Source organism: Paramormyrops kingsleyae, chromosome 1 (assembly GCF_048594095.1).
Source record: "Paramormyrops kingsleyae isolate MSU_618 chromosome 1, PKINGS_0.4, whole genome shotgun sequence".
Lineage (NCBI taxonomy): Eukaryota > Metazoa > Chordata > Actinopteri > Osteoglossiformes > Mormyridae > Paramormyrops > Paramormyrops kingsleyae.
The window spans coordinates 18,021,853-18,039,258 of NC_132797.1; the positions used below are offsets into that span (position 1 = coordinate 18,021,853).

General features: G+C 40.2%; 1 protein-coding gene across 1 annotated transcript; it reads right to left on the reverse strand.

Moving 5' to 3' along the window:
- Positions 1-2,290: 2,290 nt before the first annotated feature.
- LOC111847035 (aldo-keto reductase family 1 member B1-like) lies at positions 2,291-15,791 on the reverse strand. The gene is made up of 10 exons (XM_023817873.2): positions 15,583-15,791; positions 14,617-14,784; positions 13,828-13,944; positions 12,500-12,577; positions 12,272-12,394; positions 6,375-6,481; positions 4,562-4,643; positions 4,401-4,484; positions 3,793-3,875; positions 2,291-2,746 (listed from the first exon to the last, which is right to left on the reverse strand). The coding sequence occupies exons 1-10, from the start codon at positions 15,646-15,648 to the stop codon at positions 2,704-2,706; spliced, it is 951 nt and encodes a 316-aa protein (XP_023673641.2). The 5' UTR covers positions 15,649-15,791; the 3' UTR covers positions 2,291-2,703.
- Positions 15,792-17,406: the final 1,615 nt, after the last annotated feature.

The following is a 17,406-nucleotide window of genomic DNA, read 5'->3' on the forward strand; positions in this document are numbered from 1 at the left end:
TCAGAGGATTATACTGCAGTGTTTAGTGCTGGTTTATGGGATTTCATTGCTTTTTGTAGTATGTTTATGGGTGGTGGGTTTATGGTCTATAAGGGTTTAACAGTAGTGCTTCTGAGGCCTCCATAAAATGGGTTTATTCTCTGTACAATGCAACAGTTTGAGAGATAACAGATGCTCTATTTTACTTATAATAAACATGGTGGATGAAAATGTGAAATATAATCTTGTTCAAAGACTCCATTCCATCTGATGTAGTGCGTCATTGTCACACATTTATCACCAATGCTATCGAAGTTCTCATTTCTCGACAGTGCAGGGGAGAGCTAGTGAATACAAACCATTGAAATCTTCGGTTGAGACCTAACCAAGGTAGGAATGAGCAAACAAACAAAGCAAAAGCAAATCTGAAAGGGGCAAGGCTAGCCTTGGGCATTGGACATTAAAGTAGAATTTCTCAGTGAGCCATCAATACCAGACACATTAATGTCATTGCGTGTAAGCAGACAACCAACCACAGTCTTTTTAATATGCCCTGAATACAATTAAACATACACTACAAGGTGAGAGCACTTTATTGTTTTAAAGGTGAAGTGACTGTCACTAAATTACATTACAATTATGCTGAATCTTCAGCATCCAGTTTGCTAATCTTCCACTTAATATAAAAAGTCCATGACCCTGTACTTGATATAAAAAGGTTATACATTGTATAGGTTGTACATATTTTACATGTATATGTACATATGTGAAGAAAAAAAAAACTGAATTCAAGTTACAAATTTCAAGATTACATGTGTATAAGGTTGCCTAGCCACAGACTGTAAAAAGGGACATAAGATTAATAGACAAAACAGAGACAAGACACAACAAATTACAAACATTAGGCAATGCATAATAAACATAGATTTCTATGGTGTGCAAAATAGGCAGTAAGTGGAGGTAATGCAATAGTATATGAATAAATAAGTATACTAAGTATAAATAAGTGGGTTAAGCAGACCTGAACTGCTATTCCTCTGACTTTCTATGCTGGCCTTCAGGTCAGCAGTGATTGCCCAACCTCAGCAGTAGGTAGGTAGGTAGAAAACTTTATTAATCCCTTGGGAGGGTTCCTCCGGGAAATTCAGTTTCTAGTAGCACCATAACACCCTACAACATACAAACATCATACAGTTACACATGCACATACATTACAGTTACAGATGAAAGTATAGGGAGCTCATGATTGACGTATTGGCAACCACGGCTATATACAATTTAATGATTATAGCGATATCGTGTAACAACTCAGTGGCAGAAGGCTAGAGGATGTATTTCTGTGGTTTAGCTTGAGTATTCTACTAAGGAAATCAGATGGTCTTGCTTTATGTCTGTTCAAAAGTCTTAGAGGACTTTTAGGAAACCCAAGTGCACCCTTACAAGATGGACATGAAATATTATTTATGTCATGGAGTCTTGTATAGAAATTAGGGCTGTGAATCAGTTTTTAATATTTTAATAAAACATTTTAACTTCAACTTCATATATAGATTATTGATTGAATTTTATTTGAATAGTGCATTTTCACAACATTAAATTATCTCAAAGTTCATTGTGCCCATCAAAAGCCCCCAATAAGCAAGCCAGAGGCAACAGTGGCAAGGAAGAGCTAGAAGGAAGAAACCTTGGGAGGAACCAGACTCAAAGGGGGAGCCCAGTCTCCTGGGGCTGGTAGAGGAAGTCGAATGAACAAGATGCTAATTGGTACAGTCCAAATTTTAAGTCTAAATGAGGAGGGCAGGCAGGTGATGGTGCTAATTATTTCCAACAAAAATACCACATGCAAGGAAAAAGGTTGGATAAACAGATGACATTTAGAAAATGGAGGACATTATAATATAAATAGGGTTGTCAAACAACTATTTTTTAATTGACATTAATCACAAAATTTTGTGTTTTTATGAAATGATCTAAGTAACAATGTTTCCTTGTCTTTCCACTCCATTAGCTACCCTGTGAGATGCAAATTAGTGTTTTGATTTTAGCTATGCTTTTCTGGGATTCTAATTTCTATGCAACATCATGATCAAATCTCTCACATTGTAAACAATCGGGAAGGAATAGTACAGGTCTTTAAAAATAAATAAATAAAATCAATGCTCATACTGTTTTCCCATTTCAGTATCAAAATACAGCATATGTGTTAATGTAATCAAAGAAATAATGCATTATGGCTTTAAAATCAACACTGTCATGTGAACTGACAGCCGTAATAGAAACTGTATACATTCCCACAAGCAGACTGCAGACGCAGTGGAGCCAATGAACTTTATTTTAAAAAAATGCATGAAATACACAGGACAGAAAATAGGGGAAAATATTCATGTTACAAGACGACAGACTGCTAACCTGGTACAGTTACAAGTGCTTTTAAGAGATTCAGCTTTCAAAATAAATTTTTATAATGGAAATATGTCATTTTCCAATTTAGAAAAATAATGCAAGATAGGTCTGGTTGTAACCTATATTTTAAAAGTATATCAAAATTGAAATTTAGTATTTTTATACGTGTACTTGTTTAGTCCACAATCCAAAATATAACTCGTACTTGACAAACTACATTTCCTGAAAATTTACTGGGGGTTGGGATAAAACAAGGAGTTACAGGGAAAATGCAAACACCAAAATAATAAAATGTAGTGATGGAAGATGTGGCTTGTTGACTCAATATTCAGCATGGAAGGGGTAGTCCTTGTGCTTCACTCCCCTGAAGGAAGGAAAATAAAGAACAAACTGAAAGTCCTAATAGTTCAAACAATCCAACTAGTACACATTATTGTAGATAACAGACCAGTGTAACATCTAGATAAGATGGCACTGTAAGAAATTATACATTAAAGGGTTACAATGGTGAGTGTGGTTCTCAGTTAGCATTACCGGTAGGATCTGTTAAGGAAATGATTCATGAAGAACACGGTGTCTAAACATGCAGAGACAATGCTTCACCAGAACCAGTGTAAAGAGGATTGGACATCCCCCATCTCTTTTAACTACACGTTAGACGCCACACCGAAGACATCACACCGCACCACACAGAGGGAAGGGGGGGGATGATTAACCACTCACCCCCCCTCATTATTTTAACTGCATTTTAGACATACATCCATGTCACACCATTCCTTCACATAGCGCCTTGGAGGGCGGGGGGAGCTGTGCAGGTCCTGGGTCGGCTGCTTCGGCTGCCCACAGCTGGACTGCGCAGCTCCCTTCCCCTCTATTTTAACTCCACTTTAGACACTTAGGGCTTGGGGGGGCCGGTGGGTGTCTTTTCCCCATATGCTCCCCCATATTTTAACGACACCTTAGTTCACACACATGTACACCATCAATGATCAAGGTGGATGGGGGGCGGACGGGGTGTGGCATCCTCGGTGTGGCGGGGGCGGCGGGCGCTGGCAGGTGGGCTCGGGGTGGGCAGCTGCCGGTCTTTCTTTCCCTGTTTTTCTCTCTCTATCTGACCCCCCCCTTTTTTTTCCTCTTCTTTTTTCTGTCTTCTCTTTCTCTCTCTTTCCCTCTCCTCTTTCTCTCCCTCCTCTCTTTATCTCTCCTATCTCAGTTAACTTTCCCTGTCGGCTCTGGCTTAATGGCGCAATAATCTAAAATGGTGAATAAAGAGTATATCTCAAGTAACGAGAGGCGCTTAATCCGAAGCTCCACTTGGCACAATAAAGCACCCAGACTGACATCCTGCTTGCTAAACTGCCTGACACGACAGGGGTAGAAAAAAAAAAAGGATTGGACAAGCTGACTCACCACTGCATGGGACAGACTCTCCAGTTTCTGTCAAATCCTTGGATGGTCTTCATCTCGTCGTCATTGAGTTCAAAATCAAAGACCTGTAGCAAAGCATAAAATTATATTTATTTTTATATTATATATATATACACACACACACACACACACACATTTCTCGAAGGGAAACCTGAAGCCACCTTCCTGTGTTAGCAAGATTTTGCTTTTAAACATTGAGGATTAGAAAAATAAATGCCAAATATTGTGACATGCTACAGAAAATAACGAACAAAAAAACAAAAAAAAAAACAAAATTACACTCACTGAAGAATAATATACTTTGTGAATGATATGAAATCTTCATGACAAAATAAATAAGGTGATATATCTTTCAATGGTCTTACGGTTATGTGGCTGCAGTATTTGATTTAATTTCACTGATTATGACTGAATAGATTTGTTTGGACCCACAGGACCACTAGCATTCAACAAGCACTTAGAGGAACAAATGCATTGATTAGGCTATCTGAAGAAAGCCATCTATTTTGAACTGGCGACAGCAAATTCCTAGTTGTGATTGAAAAAAAAAAATCATTAAATGCACAGAAACATCTGTACGATATCGTTACCTGGAAGTTTTCCTCTATGCGCTGCGGTGTGACCGATTTGGGAATAACCATCACCTTCCGCTGGATCTGGAACCGGATCAGCACCTATCCAAGTAGCAAAAAGAAAACTGTGCAGCAGCCAATGGCACCCCACAACAGAGTCTAGTACACCTTTTACTGACCTGAGCAGAGGTCTTCTTGTGCTTCTCCGCTATGGCTTTGATATTAGGGTCATCCAGCAGAGAAGGGTCCTCTGGTTTGGCCCTGAGGGCAGATAAAACCAGCATCAGGTTGATAGGCTCACAGCTGCACTACAGCTTGCATCACATCAGATTATGTCAGGGGTGGCCAGCTTTATCAAAAAGGGCCGCTGTGTATGCGGGTTTCACTGCAACTGCCTAATTAGATTACTAATTAGAGGACTGACTGGCTGAAGAGTCCTCACACCTGTGTTTGAGCAGCTGACCTGAAGGTTATCCCAAAAACCTGCATACACACCGGCCCTTTGTGGATAAGGCTGGCCTGCCCTGAATTACATAAACATCTATGGACCTGTTAAGTAGGGGTGTAACAATACATCGATTTGTATCGATATATCGATTCAACGGCAAACGATCCGATGCATCGATGTGACCCCATAAATATCGATACATGCGTTTTTATTTTCTGGCCTGCTCCAGTATTGTTTTCATGATCCACTCTGACGTATACATGGTCTACACCAGGGGTGCCCAATACGTCGATCGCGATCTACTGGTCGATTGCAAAGGTATTGTGGGTAGATTGAATGGCATAAAAAATAGAGGATGGATGACGCGTTCAACCGCGGCAGCTGCTGCAAGCTACCGAGTTGCCTAGTTAGCCTCCAATTTATTTCTACTAAACTTAAGAAAAGGTATAAAAATGAATGGGGGAGCTGGACCAAGTAAGAAGCCAAAAACCGACCAGTTCCATACGGAATGGAAGGAGGACTGTTTTATTTCACCATGTCATATTCGAAGTGCATTTGCCTCATCTGTCCGAAGAAGGGAAATGTGGAGAGGCATTTTCGGACTGTTCATAAAAACTACGACATTAACTTCCCTCCGAAAAGAAATAGAAAGGTGAAGGAACTTAAAATCCCAGTTCAATTCAAAAACACTTTATTAATCCCAAAGGGAAATTAATAATAATAATGGAAATAATTATTAAAGAATACTCAATATTTTTATACATAAATATATGTTTTACATTTTTAAAGTTAAAGTCAAAGTCAAAGTCAGCTTTATTGTCAATTTCTTCACATGTACTAGACATACAAAGAAATCAAAATTGCGTTCCTCACTGTCCCATGTGCAGATAAGACACGACAAGACATGACCGGACAGGACAAACAGTAAAGTGCAAAGGCACAACAAAAAACACATTCTAACTACAGAGTAACAGTATATAAAGTGCAGGTAGCTTAAGGCATATACTCTTAGAAATTAGAGTGTAATAATAAGTGTTTCCAGTATTATAAAGTGTTTATGTGCTGTGACATTCAATAATAGCAGCTGTAATAGTAATAATAATAATGGTAACAGATGTGTGCAATTTGCATAGTGCAGAGGTAGTTGTTCCTGTGGATCCAGAGTGTTTTCTTTTGGGAGGGGGGGGCAGATTCCTGGTCACTTGCCAGTCTGGTCGTGTGGAGGCAGTGGGGTTTTCTGTGGGCGAGTGTTGTTTTGTGCTTCAAAGCGTGCAAAGAAGTTGTTCAGGTTATTGAGCAGAGAGGTGTCGCTCTCACAGCTCGACTACTATCCCCAGTATCGAACTGAATCGAATCATATCGTATCGCAACGTGGGAATTTCTGAGGTATCAAAAAAAAATAAATCGAACCGTTAGCTTAAGGAATCGATACTGTATCGTATCACGAGGAAAGCTGTGATTTACACCCCTACTGTTAAGTCACAGATGACTAAGACCATACAGTCAGGCAGCTCCCCATCACCACATTAACTGAATTTCCTCACCATGGTCTGTCTGGGGAGCCCAGGGGACTATATGCAGTCACAGAGATTCCCTGGGAGTGGCAGTAGGCAATCAGCTTCTCCTGGGTCAGATATGGGTGGCACTCGATCTGGACGAAGAGACACACTTAAAGGAATGCCTTACTGTACACACACAGACACACACCTATTCATGTAAGGGGCGTCTCCTGATAGTCACACATATACAGAAATGCTCTCAAACATTTAATAGCTTTGGCTGTTTTCTACCACTCATCTTCCTTTATCTCCATTGAAGTGTTTTATCAAGTTATTCATCTTGTTTAGAAAGGTGGCTGAGAGAAGCTGGTAGTGATAATTATATCTATCACAGAAAACTTAATTTTGTGTTGCTACAACGCCACTGTAAACTGAGTTTAATGATGTTCAAGTTTGTTCAGAGTGTTCACTGAAAGCTTCCAAACTGCTCATTAAACAGAATTATAATTCTGTCCATATGGATTGGCATGGTAAAAATATGAATCTTAAAATACTGTATTCAGCAATATCTCCATAAACTGGGGGACCTAACTGTTAGCAGCGCATTATGCAAGTGGACAGCGCCAACAGATTACTGTGCCAACTACAAAGGGGGACAGTCTGTGATTTTTTACATTCTGGACTGCCATGTGGACAGCAGAGATATGCAATAAACTGCAGATTTTGATCATAGTAATACTTTACAAGGATGTTTTATTACTTTTTAAAAAGTTATAGGCTGTAGCTGACCTGATTTTACGTTGACCACAGCCAAATTTCTCTATTCAAAGAGATATACACTCACCTAAAGGATTATTAGGAACACCATACTAATACGGTGTTTGACCCCCTTTCGCCTTCAGAACTGCCTTAATTCTACGTGGCATTGATTCAACAAGGTGCTGAAAGCATTCTTTAGAAATGTTGGCCCATATTGATAGGATAGCATCTTGCAGTTGATGGAGATTTGTGGGATGCACATCCAGGGCACGAAGCTCCCGTTCCACCACATCCCAAAGATGCTCTATTGGGTTGAGATCTGGTGACTGTGGGGGCCATTTTAGTACAGTGAACTCATTGTCATGTTCAAGAAACCAATTTGAAATGATTCGAGCTTTGTGACATGGTGCATTATCCTACTGGAAGTAGCCATCAGAGGATGGGTACATGGTGGTCATAAAGGGATGGACATGGTCAGAAACAATGCTCAGGTAGGCCGTGGCATTTAAACGATGCCCAATTGGCACTAAGGGGCCTAAAGTGTGCCAAGAAAACATCCCCCACACCATTACACCACCACCGCCAGCCTTGCACAGTGGTAACAAGGCATGATGGATCCATGTTCTCATTCTGTTTACGCCAAATTCTGACTCTACCATTTGAATGTCTCAACAGAAATCGAGACTCATCAGACCAGGCAACATTTTTCCAGTCTTCAACCGTCCAATTTTGGTGAGCTCGTGCAAATTGTAGCCTCTTTTTCCTATTTGTAGTGGAGATGAGTGGTACCCGGTGGGGTCTTCTGCTGTTGTAGCCCATCCGCCTCAAGGTTGTGCGTGTTGTGGCTTCACAAATGCTTTGCTGCATACCTCGGTTGTAACGAGTGGTTATTTCAGTCAAAGTTGCTCTTCTATCAGCTTGAATCAGGTCGGCCCATTCTCTAGTATCAACAAGGTATTTTCGCCCACAGGACTGCCGCATACTGGATGTTTTTCCCTTTGCACACCATTCTTTGTAAACCCTAAAAATGGTTGTGCGTGAAAATCCCAGTAACTGAGCAAATTGTGAAATACTCAGAGCGGCCCATCTGGCACCAACAACCATGCCACGCTCAAAATTGCTTAAATCACCTTTCTTTCCCATTCTGACATTCAGTTTGGAGTTCAGGAGATTGTCTTGACCAGGACCACACCCCTAAATGCATTTAAGCAACTGCCATGTGATTGGTTGATTAGATAATTGCATTAATGAGAAACTGAACAGGTGTTCCTAATAATCCTTTAGGTGAGTGTATATAAACTTTATTAAATTTTTGCTTTTTTCAGTAAACCACTTATGGACAACTTTAGGGGGATTGATCAACCACGTCCACCTGAACAGGCAAGGATTTCTCCTGACAGCATTTTGAACTGCTCATTATGTGCCATTTAGGTTCACATTTTATATTTTAAACTGTTCAATAAATGTTTACTTATGGAATGCCATATGCAATATGGCAGTTAGTGCACTGAATAGAAGTGGATTGCACCTTAAAGAATTTTTTGACTCAATTTGCAAATTTGTGCCAAACAAAAAACAAAACAAGTAAACACCTGTGATGTCACTGACACTGAACAAACAGGGGTAATTTTTTCTATGTTTGAATAATTGAGCTTGTTTTTTGAAATGTCATTGTTGGTGAGCCATCCTAAATCACCACAGGGAAATTCCTTCACTGCAACAGCCCTACTATAATGTCCTATGTTTAACATGATACTGCAGAGTGAGTAAAAGAAATATTTAATTTCCACAAAACACTGATTATGCTGCATGACAGATTTTACCGATTCAGCTCATTCTCAGAATTTCAAAATACAGCGTCAGCTTGACTAAGTAATTTCAAGGAGGAAGCGCTATACCTTTAAATACTCAATTCTTGATAGACAGCGAATTGGGTTTCAGCTGTTCTATCACCACCCAGCTTGCTAGATTCCTCAATTTTACCATGTGTTCTTATGTACCATGTGAAAGGTTAAGACAATACCCATAAACTATTATAAACAACAATAATGTGAACAAATAAAATAGAACCTCAGTATCGTTGCTTATATCCCCACGGAAGACACAACAATTTACCATTTTATTTATGAATGCATGCATTTTTCTCCTAGTTTTAGCTACACCAGAGGCACTTTCACACTGCAGAAACTATTTTCAGGAACAAGAACCACGGTTGTAGTCATGGTTCGAATTACGGGGGGTACTGTACCCCCCGATCAAGACCCAGGTAAAAATCGATCATTTTCCAAGGAGAAGATCTCCCTATGTTTTCATTCTCATTTTATCACGAATAAATTGTGCCATTCCGAAATTAATTCGCCACTTAGCCATTGTGGTTTGTTAGGCTAATGTTAACGCATAAGAACGTCTAACGTTATGCTCTGAAAAAACATTACTATAAGTGAAACCTATACGGGCTGCATAAAAAAAAATAGCTAGCATATAATAAGCCCTATTTGAATTTTAGTGGTATTGAGTCTGCATTCCACAACTTCATATTTATAGACATTTTTAGAAGCTTCATCTGATGGCCCAGATACTGTTTTGTTAAATATAGATTAGATTTTATTCACAGACACACTTTGAGGAAAAGGAAAGATGGAGACATCAGACACTTTTTTGTGGTAAAAGAAGAGTAAGTAGGAAATATTAGTGTTAAGAGCTACAGAACATTACACTAAAAGTATAGGCGCAGTTTTGCAAACTTAATGTGTATGAAAGAAAGTGGTGGTCAGCAGAAGGCAGGAGAGGCACAGGAGCAGGCAGCAGGGAGATGGCAGGATGAGAACAGTGTGCAGGACAGTGAGCAGGCAGCAGGAAGATGGCAGGATGAGGACAGTGAGCAGGACAGTGAGCAGGCAGCAGGAAGATGGCAGGATGAGGACAGTGTGCAGGACAGTGAGCAGGCAGCAGGAAGATGGCAGGATGAGGACAGTGTGCAGGACAGTGAGCAGGCAGCAGGGAGATGGCAGGATCAGGACAGTGAGCAGGAAGATGGCAGGATGAGGACAGTGTGCAGGACAGTGAGCAGGCAGCAGGGAGATGGCAGGATGAGGACAGTGTGCAGGCAGCAGGGAGATGGCAGGATGAGGACAGAGCGCAGGCAGCAGGGAGATAGCAGGATGAGGACAGTGAGCAGGAAGATGGCAGGATGAGGACAGTGAGCAGGAAGATGGCAGGATGAGGACAGTGAGCAGGAAGATGGCAGGATGAGGACAGTGAGCAGGAAGATGGCAGGATGAGGACAGTGAGCAGGAAGATGGCAGGATGAGGACAGTGAGCAGGAAGATGGCAGGATGAGGACAGTGTGCAGGACAGTGAGCAGGCAGCAGGGAGATGGCAGGATGAGGACAGTGAGCAGGCAGCAGGGAGATGGCAGGATGAGGACAGTGTGCAGGCAGCAGGACGATGGCAGGATGAGGACAGTGAACAGGCAGCAGGAAGATGGCAGGATGAGGACAGTGAGCAGGCAGCAGGGAGATGGCAGGATGAGGACAGTGTGCAGGCAGCAGGGAGATGGCAGGATAAGGACAGTGTGCAGGCAGCAGGGAGATGGCAGGATGAGGACAGAGCGCAAGACCAAGAGGCGAGTTAGAAATTAGGCTGTACTTTAAGATCTACTGTATCATCAAGACAGATATTAGCCTAATAGGCAAATATTCATTTCTGAAGGCTGTTGGAGCTGGGGGAACTGAGAGGGCAGGAATAACACCAGACTGCTGAACCAGACCAGGCTGTTTGTAAATGTATAGGCTTATTACTTTTACTAGTATACTTCTCCTAGGATAATTCCTGGGAGTTATCAAAACCAAGTTCTTTTGGATAGGCATAAGGATAATGAGATCTTCTGTATTGATTCTCATTGTGTCGCATGTCCAGACCATGACCGTGTGTTACATACATGTTAGTAAACACCCCTAGCACATCTTGCACTCTTAACATTGATCCTGGTGGCGATTCGTATTGACACGGTAGCAGACCATAATGGTCATAGCAGTGTTATGAAGGCAGTACCCCCCCAATTATGGAGGGGTAATTCGCACTCTGGTTGTTAGTTCCTCATAGGTAGTCTTGGAACTTTGTTTTAGTCCCTACTCTAGCTACAGGTGTTTGTCAACATACTTGACCGTACTTGTGTTCCTGTTTATGTATTCAAGAACAGAAGTACAGAGGACGGTAAAAATGCATGGATGTCATTCTTGCCTCACCAGAAATATCAAGGATACATCTGTCGCGTCCTCACCAAATGAGACCAGTTCCATGATTCATTGCACCCCAAGTTCATTCTTGGAAGGCAAGTTAAGGGGTGCTGCTCACCATGCATACTTCACCTTACTTGTGTTCTCATGTACCCATTTTACATCATCTTCCATTGTTGAAGACGAGTTCCAACATGGCTGGGTTTTGCCAAGACGAACAAGTACGATCTTTGTACACTCTAGGTACTCTGTGCTTGAACATTAACTACTGGGAAGGTGCTTACAGCAATAACTTGCTGACTGGTTGACCATAAGCACCAGCACTAACTTGAAAGTTATGCAGAAGTCCAGGGAAAAGAATTAGAGCAAAAGCAGATGAAATTAGTTTTGTACCTCAATTACATTTAATGCATCAAGGAATATGTTTTTTTTTCCCTTGATATTTGTGCATCGGAAAATTCAATCAATAACATAATTTTCTGTAATATCATTGGTGCTGGCAGTGAAACTTGCCAGCTTTTATTAGTGGAATAACATTACATCATATCTGTATTCTGTGGAAAAGAAAGACTTATCTACCGATCAGATTTAATAATGAAATATAAACATGTCACGGGCCGTATAAATAAAATCTAAATAAAAAGCTGCATCCTGTTTTGATTGTGATTAGTATTATACTATGTGTGAAGTTTAATGAGCTTTTTGTGTCTCCCATGTTTATTTATTATCAAGGTCCCAGTTCCTGTTGTGTGGTCTAAAAGTGACACATAAAACTGGCCTAGAGCTACAAAAGTCCCTGGCTAAAATAGCCCAAGGACTTGTAACCAGGGACCATGTTACAGAACTTCGGTGTGAAAATGCCTCAAGACACTGTTCATAGCATATCTATGGACAAATGTTAGGATGAGCACAGTGACTAAGCATCGTGAGGAAGCGCCACAGTACCTGGTTGTTAGCTGGCTTGTACTTAAGTCCTGGTTTGGTCAGCAAAGCTTCAATCTGTCCTCGATTGAAGTTGGAGATTCCAATGGCTTTTACCAAACCTGCATTGACCAGCTCCTCCATTCCCTTAGAAAGGGCACAACCATGGCAAATGAGACCTCAAAAATAATCCATCAGTTAAACAAGTTGACCTTTTCTAAGCAACGGCATTGCTTCTCCATTCTCACTGACCTCCCAGGTTTCCAAATAGCTTGTGTTGTCAGAAATAGTTAACCCTTCGCTGTCCAGAGGAAAAAGTTCTTCCCCAGCCTGGAAAGCAAAAAAATTAATTAATATACAAGAGGTGATATCTTCCAGGAAACAGCCACATGCACATCCATCCATTTTATATAATAACCTATCCAGTACAGGATCAGAGAGCCTGGACCTTATCCCAAAAAGGAAACAAACTTGGGAGAACTTGGACAGGACTCCAGTCCAGCGCAGGCCACACACTCACATTTTAAGAATCATTTTTACTAGCTAGAACTACATTGTTACCTAGTTGATATCATTACAGATATTAAATCGGGCAGCACGGTGGCACAGTGGTTAGAGCTGCTGCCTCAAGGCAAGAAAGCCCTGGGTTTGGTCCCTGGGTTGGGTGTAGGACCTTTGTGTGTGGAGTTTGCATGCTCTCCCTGTGTTTGTGTGGGTTTCCTCCAACAGTACAAAAGTGTGCGCAGTAGGTTAATTGGCGACGCTAAGCTTGCCCTGTGAGTGTGACTGCTGAGGGTTGGTTCCTGTCTGCACCTGTTCCCAGGATGGGCTCTGGTCTCCCCTGTGACCCCAGTTGGGATTTAGCGGTGATTGATGGATATCAAATCATCTAGACAGATACCTGTAGCTAGACAGACATGTCATGGACTGTGAGAGAAGATTAGAGCACCAGGAGGAGTTGCTAAACTGCCTGACACGACAGGGGTAGAAAAAAAAAAAAAGGATTGGACAAGATGACTCACCACTGCATGGGACAGACTCTCCAGTTCCAGAAACTCCTCCTGGTGCTCTAATCTTCTCTCACAGTCCATGACATGTCTGTCTAGCTACAGGTATCTGTCTAGATGATTTGATATCCATCAATCACCGCTAAATCCCAACTGGGGTCACAGGGGAGACCAGAGCCTATCCTGGGAACAGGTGTGTGTGTGTATGTATGTGTATGTGTATGTATATATATATATATATATATATATATATATATATATATATATATATAAAAAATATATGCGAACTCCATGCAAAACTAGGGCAGTAATTGAACCCACGACCACCGCCTACATACAACAAAAACCTCATACTCCTGCTTTTAGCTTTATGATGCAGACAAAAAACTAAATATCGTGTGACCAAATATTAACCAACAAGAGAGTCCAGGCAGAACATCAGAACTCTCCCATATTATCTCCCAGTAAGCATTATTTCAGTTATTTCCTGAAAACTGAGAAAATTCATATGCTGATTAATATTAATTTTATCAATGAAATACAGTAAATTCCCTGGTTTCACATTTTCCATACCTGAAAACCCATGGGCCAATGCACCAGATAAAGGTCCAAGTAATCCAGCTGAAGATCACTCAGTGTCTTCTGGCAAACTTCCTTCACCATGGACTTCTCATGAAACGTGCACCACAGCTGTAAAGTAGGTCCATTGAGGAGGGGGAATTTCGATTGCGACAATTAAAATCTGACACTCATTTCACAACACAGCTACTCCTATTTGCCTGGGTACATCTCCTTTTTAAAATGAAGAATGGTACCCTTTGTTGTGAAGAAAACTGAATATGTTAATTCATGACTGAATGAAAAAGGTTGCCTTGTTTAATTCCTGCAGGTGATGAGTAGCAGGACTATAAATGGTTTAAGGGCAGTGTCAAGTTTTATGACGATGGTTTAAGTACACAAGGTGAATTCAGAATTGTGGGTCATTCACATTAAATAGAACAATATACAAATATTACATTTTGCATTTAATCTTGTGGATTACATGCCTCTTAAGAATCATTTTTACTAGGTAGAACTACATTGTCAGCTACTTATCATTATTAATAGGGTAATTTAGCAATAAACTGGCTCAGGAAAAGAGTTAAAATAGCAGGGAGAATTCTGGAGGGAATATAATAGAGTAACATGTGCAAAACCTTGCTTTTTGATTTGTAGCTGTTGAATCCTTTAAAACTGGTTATTTTAACTTTCAATTGCATTCCCTTGGTTCTACTTCACAAGTTCTCTAGCCACGGATGCGCACATCCACAGAAAGCCATACAGAGTGTGCAGGTGGGTCGGGCAAATTTCATACATCCTCACCTTACTGACCACAAAGAGGTCCTCTCTTTTCACCACCCCCTCCTTGATCATGGCATGAATTCCCTCTCCCACTTCCTTTTCGTTCTGGTAGACGTACGCCCCGTCGATGTGACGGTACCCAACTTTGATGGCAGCCTTCACCGCCTCGGTCACCTTTCCTTTTTCCGACTAACTCATACACATGAGAAAAATGTGTTCGTCAGAACCCTTCTGAAAAAACAGTGTACTAATTAAGTGTATTTACGGTGTGCTTTGATCACTAGAAGTATAATAAAAATGCATTCTCTTTACACATATTTTTTAATACACTGACATTATACTTCTGTGTACTTTTAGAAAATATATTTTGTATTTAAACATTATTAATTACACTGAATTAAGCACACGAATAAAAGTATGTCTAATCAAATACACCTTAGTACATTTGTTTAGGGATATAACACACTTAATAGACTTCGCTGAAAGTATATTTTCTGATAAGTGAATTTAAGTAAATACTTTAGTAGACTATTTTTTTCACAAGGGAAGGATTGTGGAAATACAAGGAAATGATACGTCTCTCCGAATAAATTGGTCTAGTTATTTAAAGAATACTTTTAACGCAACGTCATGTTATAAATGTTTTATTTAAAAAACATAAAAGGTATCCCGAACTGCAAACAAGAGTGTCACAACATTTAACGTTTCCCAAATTGACTTCTGCAGATACTTAGCTATCCAAGTGCTTTTTCACATATGTAGCTATTACACGTTTTGTTTTTAAATAATTTTTCTCTGAGCATAAAAAAATAACCCCACAACGTGCATATCATAGCTAATAAACTACTACAGCTAACAAACACTACACCACTGCTTCGGACAGTCGTCATTTTTCTCGGCATTAAGATACACGGATAAAGAGTTTAACTAAATAAATAAAAGCCTGTAAAGATAGTAGCTAAATAAAACATTTAAAGTTACACCAACCTTCCACGTTCCCAGACCCACAATGGGCATGTTTGCACCGGTGTTCAATTGTACGACTTTTGCCATTGTAAAATCAGTCTAAAGACAAATCGCGATCGATCCAACAACTCCTAAAAACGCTGTCAGCAAAAGCCAGCGAGATCAGATCCCTAAAATACCATTCCGGTGGCTTACGGTGGCTGGACGACAGTTTTGATTGGTAGAGTCTGATGCACTTTTCAGTAATAGGAGGCGTGGCAAAAAGAACAGTCCTTCAACAATGGTACAGTCCAAAGAAGGGGGAAATGTTGGTATAGTCCAGAAAAAAGGGCGGTGTTTCAATGCGCTTCTCGCATAGAAATAGCGAAAATAGTCAGGCCTACGGCCGCCCACGAACTAAAACAGATCAATGCAGTTATAAAAAAAAATAAAAAAATGTCTTTTCCATCAGCAGTAGGTGTTAATGAGTGACAATAATGAGTGTAATCCAAAGCAGAAACCGCTCGATTTTCCATGTGTACAGTTAATGCTTAGTACAATGGTTGCGAATAACCAAGATTTTTTAGACAATTTCTATGTTAATTAAAATACAAAAATGTAAAATATAAAAACGAATAATTAATATAACGAATTGTAATAATTATTAATGAATAATTAATATAATTATAATACTTGAATAATTAATACAATCAATTTAAATGTGGTGTGTTTTGGGCAAGTACATTTCTTTTTACATAGTTATGCTACCACTATGAAGTTCTTCCAAGGAGTACATCACTGGGACTTCAGGAAGCTTAAGAAAGGCAAACAGTCCTAAAAGTAACAAGATGGATAGATTTGGGGTGTTGTGTGCAGTTTTCATATACTGGAAATGTAAGTGTTGCCATCTGCTGGGAATAAGTCATGCTTGCACTGTTTCCCTATTGTGCTTAAGCCAGAAGCGAACAGGCCTGGACTGGACATCTGGCATACCCGAACATAATTATTTTATTTGGTTTGGTAATTTATTTATCTTAGTGCTGTACTGGGAACTTTTATATCAAATTAACTGAGACAAGTTACATTTATTCTACCTTTTTCTGTAACCATTTTTCCAGTACTCAGTTGTGGCAAGTCTGGACAGGACATCAGTCCATTGCAGGACACTTATTCACTTTGGGCAATTTTACAGACGCCAATTCAATTTACTGCATGTTTCTGGATTGCCGGAGGTAACCCAGGCTGACACTGGGTGAACATGCAAACTCCACAGACTACTGTGACGCTATAGCACTAACCATTGCATGTTCTTGATAAAGAACTTCCAGTTTCAAAAAAGTCAGAAAACACAGACCAAAATACATTAAGATAAGTATTCTCTCTGATCCCTAAACACTTGTTTTAATCACTTATTTTACAGACAATTTGTTTACAGTAGCAAATAAACATATTTGGGGAGTGATAGTATGATCAAGTATCTATGTATGCATTTTCACTGACGAAAGGCAGTATAAAAATATCCATCCATCCATATTCTAATCACTAATACTCTTATATGAAGACCATTTGGCATTTGCTCATAGTGTGTGAATGTGTGCTGGTGGGTGTTCTGCAATGGACTGGCATCTGATCTAGGGTGTGCCTCTGCTTTGTGTCGTGCAGCCTGGGATAGGCTCAAACAACCCCCCCCCCCCCAGAATAAGCGGCTGAAAATGGATGAATATCTTTTCTTAAAATTATCACCTATACCTCACTGAAAAGAGCAGCCGAAACACCAGAACCAATGTGTGTGTGTGTGTGTGTGTGTGTAAAATTTGATAAGTTGACAAAGAAAATCTTAGATATGAAATTCGCTTCGACTCCAAA